Source organism: Protopterus annectens, chromosome 13.part0 (assembly GCF_019279795.1).
Source record: "Protopterus annectens isolate FY-2018-M chromosome 13.part0, PAN1.0, whole genome shotgun sequence".
Lineage (NCBI taxonomy): Eukaryota > Metazoa > Chordata > Ceratodontiformes > Protopteridae > Protopterus > Protopterus annectens.
Genome location: NC_056747.1, coordinates 846,882,108 through 846,890,039, shown reverse-complemented (window position 1 = coordinate 846,890,039; position 7,932 = coordinate 846,882,108). Strand labels below are relative to the sequence as shown.

At 39.7% G+C, this 7,932-nt stretch overlaps 1 protein-coding gene across 1 annotated transcript in view; it reads left to right on the top strand.

Annotated features, from left to right (window-relative positions):
• The first annotated feature begins 887 nt into the window (after positions 1–887).
• ZNHIT3 (zinc finger HIT-type containing 3) overlaps positions 888–7,932 on the top strand; it is a 71,334-nt gene continuing 64,289 nt past the window's right edge. The window contains exon 1 of the mRNA XM_044054570.1: positions 888–1,119. Within this exon, the coding sequence (XP_043910505.1) occupies positions 1,052–1,119 (68 nt within the window). The 5' untranslated portion in view covers positions 888–1,051. The remainder of the gene's footprint in view (positions 1,120–7,932) is intronic.

Below are 7,932 nucleotides of genomic sequence, written 5' to 3'. Positions count from 1 at the left end.
GGGACCCAGGTTGACAGTGGCCTTTCTTTGACACTCACATTGCTAAAGTGGTTAGAAAGACCTTCTACATTGCCCACCTGATCATGAAGGGATTCACATCCAGATCTAGTGAGGTTATTGTCCCCTGTACTCTTCACTTATCAGACCAATGATCGAGTACAATGCCCCATTCGGGATGTATCCCACCGACATCTGCAGCAATTGGAGAGACCCCAAAAGTTCCTCACCAAAAGGATAAAGGGACTCCAAAATCTGTCATATGCTGCCAGATTGAAGAAACTCCAGCTCTATTCAGTCGCATACCGTCTGCTCAGAGGTGACATGTGCCTGACATACAAGGCCATGTCCAACCCGGAATTAATGGACATGCTCCACCTCAAAAAGTCCAAATCCACCAAAACCACTAGAGCAAGCGACTTAAACCTTAGCACGGATATAAATAGGACGTGCTGGAGGGATAGATTTATCACTCAGAGACTCCCTATGCTGTGGAATAAAATCCCGGTCCATGTGAGGCAGAGCACCTCGCTGACTCTGTTCAAGAGAAATCTAGACCTGTGGATGGGAGATCGTAGGTTTACCCCGGGAATCATCTCTGTGTCACTGCTGGACAGAGGCACAACAAACTAATGGGCACAGTATTTTTTCATATAAGGGGTGGCGTAAGCCACAAAAATTTGGGCTAGGCTTATAAATGCCTTAGGGCAGATAGCCTAGTATAAACCTATGAACCTATGTACAGGGGCCAGTTCCATATGTCTCAACCACCTATGTATGCATGATGTCACTGGAAAATCTGCATGGCAAGTCAATCGTGCATTATTTGCATACGACATCACGGCCATTTGCCGTCAATCACACAGGCCACGCCCGCTTCAGCACAAACCAACGTTAGGGGAGTACTATGATACAATATTGCCACGCCTTTTTTGCCCGAAATGGATTAGCAATGTCTGTCTGACGACGATGATGATCTGCAGCTGTGTTCTACACAGAGTAAAGAACACATGGAATACTTTTTAATGTGGAGCTGTTTACTTTGGTAGTTACTATGCAGATTTGTAATGTTTGTAAGTCGGGTTCTCCAAAATATCGTTGTCCGGCCTGCGAGATAAAATAGTAAGTTAAGTAGTAACTGATCAGTTGTTACAGTTGCACCGTAGCTGAGTATGAGCGAGTGAGAGACTGTATGAATTGCAGAAGACTGTGACTGGGATTTTTCCTTCTGGTTACGTAAGGAGTAAAGCAACCCACCCAAATAAAAACTTACGTTAACTTGCTGCATAATTGTTTTAAGATTTAGTACGTGCAGTGTCGGAAGCTGTGGTTACTCAGGGGCTTTGAAAGTTCCAGATTTTAGTGTTCGGAAAAAGTAGTTGTCTTGTGAGTTTATAGAACAGCTGACTTGGCAGGAAACAATTTCACGTTAATCTTTTATGTATGTATTTATATTTGTTAACTGGAAATGCCCACATGCGCGCCTGGGTGGGTGTGAACTTTTATAGAGGAGCACTGGTGGGAGAAAAATCTACAGAAGCACAACGTAGAAATAAACTAACTGTGATGACCAATTGTATCATTAAAACATCTCGTATAGTCACGTGAGAGCGAGCATCTAAGTTGTAGAATCCTTCCATCACCATATAATGCCGAGGTTTAAATGAGAAGATTGGCTTTGTGTCGTTATGGGGATCTAGTAGGGTGTCTGTATATGAAGACATGGCTGACAGTCGCTCTTGCTTTGATAGTGATGGTTTGCAACTTTCATTCCAGGGCTTCGGCGTATTGGTGAAAACTTTATAGCCCCAGTTGAACTTTTTTTAAGGCAACGTCCAGCTGATAACCCTCCCAACCTAATGTCCAAAACCAGTCCAGCTGATAACCCTCCCAACCTAATGTCCAAAACCAGTCAAGCGTTAGGCCATGTCAAGGTGATTGTGCTGAGTGCTTTAAGTCTGAGTAACAGATTGCCAGACCTTGAGACCCTTTTGCATTTGGAGCACATTCATTTATGTGTTGGTACAGAAATAGTGTAAGTGAGCACTCCTGTATTACCCGCGTTTTGTGCTTACCACTCATTTGCACCCGATGGGCACTGGTGGCTAACAATATTTGTTAAGAAACTGGACCTCCAGGTGGAGCTTATAGAAAGTCAAGCAAATAATATCAGCTGTCTGTTCATAGTATGTTCTAGTACACAGTCCATGCTTCCATTTAAATATTTCCTTAATATTCTGGATGAATATGATCACTGTTATCCTAGGTGATTTTATCTACTTTGTGATAAACTGGGGGGCTTATGCCACCAACATAGGATATGTACAAACATTCTTTGAATTTTTTTATACATAAAAACTCTGTGGACCAGACTTATTAAAGAACCCACTAGTGAAAAGAATATACTTGTCCTGGTTTTAACAAATTTAGCATCTGTATGTAACAGACCCCAAGGCACCCCCCTTATTGATCAAGTCAGATGAGAAATTAGTAACCACCTCCATCAAAATATCCAAACTGTCAGAAATAAGTATTACAGAGTTCAAGGACTTTAAATGTACAATTCAGTGGGGAAGTCTCTAAATTTGAGTGTAATTGTGTTTTACCCATAATGTCGATACTGCAAAGAGTTATGCAGAAAAGGTCTGCTCACATCTGGGCAAATGTATTAAATTAGCAATTCCAACTAGATCCAAGCAAATGGAGAGAATAAAAGCAAACCAGCTTGGTGGTCCTCTGGCATTAATAAATTATGAAATAAAAGGAAGAAACAGTACATGCATATTATTGCAACCACATTCCAGACTCACTACCTAATATTCTAAATGTAGCAGGCGATTGAAGTGTATGTATGTGTCTTTAGTATAAACCATGTCAGAATGTCCTTTGTAAATTTTTTTAGCCAAAGTGGTGGTGTTTGTGGTTGATCAGACCCTGCCAGAAAGGCAGAAAGATGTCGTAAGGGCTAGTGTATTGTCCTCATTAGAAACTTTTACTACTTTGATCGTCACGACTACAGCTTGGAAAACAGCTGTTTTCCCTGTGGGAAAAGTAGTTACGATAATGTGCAAGTACCGAAGAAACTCCTAAACTAGTATAGCAGAGTAAATGACAACCTAAATTAAGGAACACATTAAACAAACTAAAAAAGCATACAAAATGAAAGTATCACCATGATCTCAGACTAGCTACAGAAGCCAAATACAACTACAAATTCTTCTCTAATTATGCCAGGGGGAAAAAAGCTCAGCGCTTATTCGGAGTGGCACTAACTACTGTGATCCATAGGTTCATAGATGATTAATACGCTAATGACACAGTAATACCCAGGATATCATAATATTAGAATGATGTTGCCCATATCTTAATTCCACAGATATGGGATGGGGTAGTATCAGGGTAATGGGTCTTTGGGTGTTGGAGCCCCGAGTCATTTCACAGACTGCCTCTGTCCATAAAGGACATGCGCGGTACTCTGGGAGTGAATTTACAGTTCCCTATCCATTTATACAAATTATTTTTGAAGAGAGTGAGGGGTGTGCTTTGCTTTTATGAAGATTGGAAGTTTATTCCATAGATGAGAGAGCCTGTGAGATACGAATCTATCACCGCTAGTAATAAATTTCTTATCGGAAGTGGAAATGTCTGTGTTCTGATAGGGCAGATAATGATTCAAAGTAAAGTTCCAGACTTCATTCCCTGCAGGTTCATTTCCTTACTGATTTCTGGGGCAAGGAAGTGGTGTGAAAACAGCCGCATTCTCCTAAACCTTCATAAGGTACGGTCATGATTGGCCATGAATATGAGTTGCCATGAGTTTACTCTCAGTGCATTGACACAAAGATGTTCAAACTTTGCATAACCAGACTGACAAGCAGGGATAAGAGAGCATGAAATCCGTAGTTTGTAAACAAGACAGTGTATAATATGCACTCGGATTTTATAGATGAAAATTAACTTATTTGCAAGAAGTAGATTTGCCTATCCGGATAACATGCCTTGTCAGTGAATATTGCCAACATACAGGCAAATTTAGTTCCAGCTTCCCTCCAGAGACATCTATTCGAAACCCACTTATCCCTGATAAAATCAAGCTGCCAACCATCACAAAAGAGCACGCAGTGAAGGCACACTTTAAAACAGAGGCTACTCCTTCCATGGGGCCCAACAGCATATATGGCTGTATAATTAATAGGAGTAAGCAAGTATTGGTGGTTTCACTCCTGTGTCTCTTCAGCCTGAGTGTAGCCATTGGCTTTGTCCCACTGGAGTATCCCACAGCACGTGCACATACTGTGTGATGCCGCTCCAGAATGGTGGTACCTCCACAGACACCAGGAATTACAGACCCATCAAACCAACAAGTCTTGCATGCAAGGCCATGAAATGTATCGTAACTGACCTAATTTAGTGTGATACTGAAAATCTTATCCGACTGTACCCCAGAAGTTTGGCTTTGTTGAGGGCAGATCCTGTCTAATAAATCTTCTGAACTTCTTTGAAAGAGTTGCTCAGGCTTTAGACTGTGGACAACATTAGTATACCTTGACCTCGCCATAGCATTTAATACCATGCCACATGCAAGTATAATATGAGTGTTGATGGAGCTCCAAATTGATCCATATATGGTTAGGTGGCTAGCCAACTGGCATAGAGACAGGTCTCGTTATAAGAGTTGGGGACCCATCCTCTGAGACCATGAATGGGACCAGTGGAGTTCCACAGGAATCTGTGCTGCAAATTCTACTGTTCTGCTTCTACCTCTTAAGTATCCACTATCAAACGAGGATCTTTGGTTGACAAAGTTTGAGGACAATTGTAACCTGGGAGTTGTTGTAAAGACCCCCCCGCCTCCCAACATTACATGTACTCCATCTGGTGTTTACACTTGTCAGTAGCTGGTGTACTAAAAATGGTCTCGAGCTCAATGCCAAAAAGTGCAACATTGTGGCATTTGGTAAGCACCTCCTAGTTCCATCTTGTAGCACAGTAAATTTAATTGAAAACGAAAAAGTTAAGAGGCCTGGGTACTTGAATGGACAGCTGCTTTACACTTGACAATCACATTGCAACAGTGGTTAGGAAATAGTTTTACCTTGCACAGCTCGTAATAAAAGGTCTTCAATATCAAAAGATGTCCTCTCCTCTGCATTGGGTAGACCATTAAGTACATTGCACCCTTTTGGATGTATTTTACTAAGTATATAAATCGAATGGAAAGCTCTCCTAACTTTGTAACTAAAAATTATAAGGAGCCCTGAAAGATCTGAACTACTGTATCAAGTTTGATGTAGATTTTTTAGGGGCGACCCAAGTCTTTACTTATATTGCCATAAGGGGTTGAGTAGTTCTAGATGTCTTGTATCTCAGTAAGTCCAACAGTTCTGCTAGCACTAAGGCTAGGCTTCTAAGTCTGCTCCAAGAAATAAATGACAGTGATTTGTCTTGCAGTGGCTACCCCTTTTGTGGAACAATGTCCTCTTCAGGTTAAGCAGTCTGCCTTTAAAAAGGAGGTGGACAGTCTGGGTATTCATAAATTCACCCCTGGTATGACTGTTGTGGCTATCCTTGAAAAGAGAGGTAAGGCCTAAGGGCGGGTACTGGCAAGGTAGATATGGTCTTGCTGTAACTTCTGTTTACTTGAAGCTGTAAATATTGTAGGTTTTATCTCACGTTCTTGGGCGTAGTATACTATGTCTACTTAGTAAAATGTTTTCTCTTTCTCTTATGCTGGGAGTTGTGAATCTGTGGAAAAGTGTAGGAGTACTCCATGTAAGGTGCATCCACTGACAGAGAACTTAGGCCTTTATAGCCTTGTTTGTCCATTCTCTCTTCCAGCACGTGCACATACTGTGTGATTACCGGGTCTCCTGGAATGTAGAGAGAGACTGCAGGACTAAGTCTTTATCCTCAGATTTTTCTAGTTGCTGAACAATCAGCATATTTACTGGTATGGTCTTCTGTGAGTTGCCTCATTAATTGAGTATTGCACACTTGAATATAGTAGTTGTTAAGTGCTTTCATCCTTCTACAAACAGGATTTCATCAGAAGAAAAGTTTGAAACAACAAACTCAAGTTTATAAACCGTATGATCACATGACACCACCTGAACCCACAGTGGCATCATAATTTGGGGCCTGTTAATGATAATTTGTAACAGTACAAATATTAACATGCACTATTAAAACATTAAACTATATATTTAGAAAACTAAATACTGCAAAAATTTTTTTTTGCTTATATATACACAATTAAGATCATGTTGTCTAACACTATAACATGCTTATAACAATACAAATTTTGAAACTTTTGATTATTGCCTGAGAATCATATTTCCTTGTTTGATATTTATTATAGATAAGCTTGCTTTAAAAAAATACAACTTTTCAACTGTTCCCAATTGTGCTTCATGTTTTTGCCTTCCCTTCGAATTTTTTTTCATAGTAATTGCTGAGGATTACAAGTTGGTCAATAATCTAGGGCATCAGAGTTTCTTACTGCTTGTTGCATTTAGAAAATACATGTTGCAAAAACTGTTTTACTAACTTTATAAGTGATTTAGCTAAAATTTTAAATTGTTCCTGTTTTTTTGGGCCTTTGTCACTACCATTATTTTTGGGTTTGTCCAGAATGCTGGAGCAAAGAAGTTGAAACAATATGGTTAAACCTGTACAGAGTACTTTCACCTGCACATAGCTTAGTTTTTGACTGTTATCCCGGCATCTCTGCTCCTGGCTATGGACATTTGTCCCCACCATTATTTTTGGCTTTGTTCAGAAATCTTGAGCAAACAAGTTGAGGGGTATGGTTAGTAGGTCCCAAATTAGGGACACTTGAACACTGATCCTGCTAATTTAGAACTTCTCAAAAATGTCCAGTTTTAGTAGGTATGGGGCAAAATTCTGAGTATAAATTAGGGGTGTTCCTACAAATTAGAGACAGTTGAGAGATATGGCCTTGCACCCATGTGATAATATGAAAACTAATCAGGCTTATTGCATCATGAAAAGTTTCTGCTGTAAGTCTGAAGTTTGCTTTTTGAGTAGTTGCTGTAAGCACTGGTTGGGTGTTTTGTTAACTGAAAACTACAAATGGCAGCCCTTTATCACATATCGTTGTTTTTATTTGGAATCTTTTCTAACAGTTGATTTCTCTTGTAGTATGTTGGATAGGAGTTAAACAGAGTTTTAGTGTTGCTTACATGTCTTCGTTCAGCTTTAGTGCAAGTGGTGTAATTGCAGTATCCTTGGTGTTCTTTGTCTAATTGTTTTTTCATCTGGGTTAAATTCACGTTTAATTATTCGTTTGGGAAGTGTATTTGTGTTGTCTGAGTAGGTAGCGAACATTTTAATAAGAGCAGAGAGGACATTTAAAAATAATACTGTTTCCCTTGCCCTTGAGCTAGATAAATTATGATATGGAATAGGGAACAGCTTTGACACAAGCCCTTCTTCAGCATATCACTTCACTGAGAAAGATGCAAGCAGCAAAAACATAAGTTCTTCGCCTCAGACATATGGGGGGGGGGGGGCAACTGATTTTATGTTTGGTGAGAGGAATAAACCAAAAATGTTATACTGTTGACTTGGATTTGCAATAAGCTAATGGGAGTAATAGGCAGAGTGTATGCATAATGATTGGGTAGTGTTACAGAACACGAAGTTAATTACATTCATATTTTACTAAAGCATTGTGAAGGAATGGACATGAATAATCCCTCTGTGGACGTGAGTTTTACTATTTTATTCAAATTTGTGAACATGTCTACTGCAAGGCAGAAAAACTAGAGAGAGGCTTGCTTAAATTTCTAAATTTCTCTGATTATTTTGAAATTTGTTTTCCAAGACCCTGATGAAGGTGTTCTGGTGGTTGGAAAATGGAATATTTCTGATGAATTATTGTCTTAATTAGTAGGGACTGTAGTTCTGCACCTT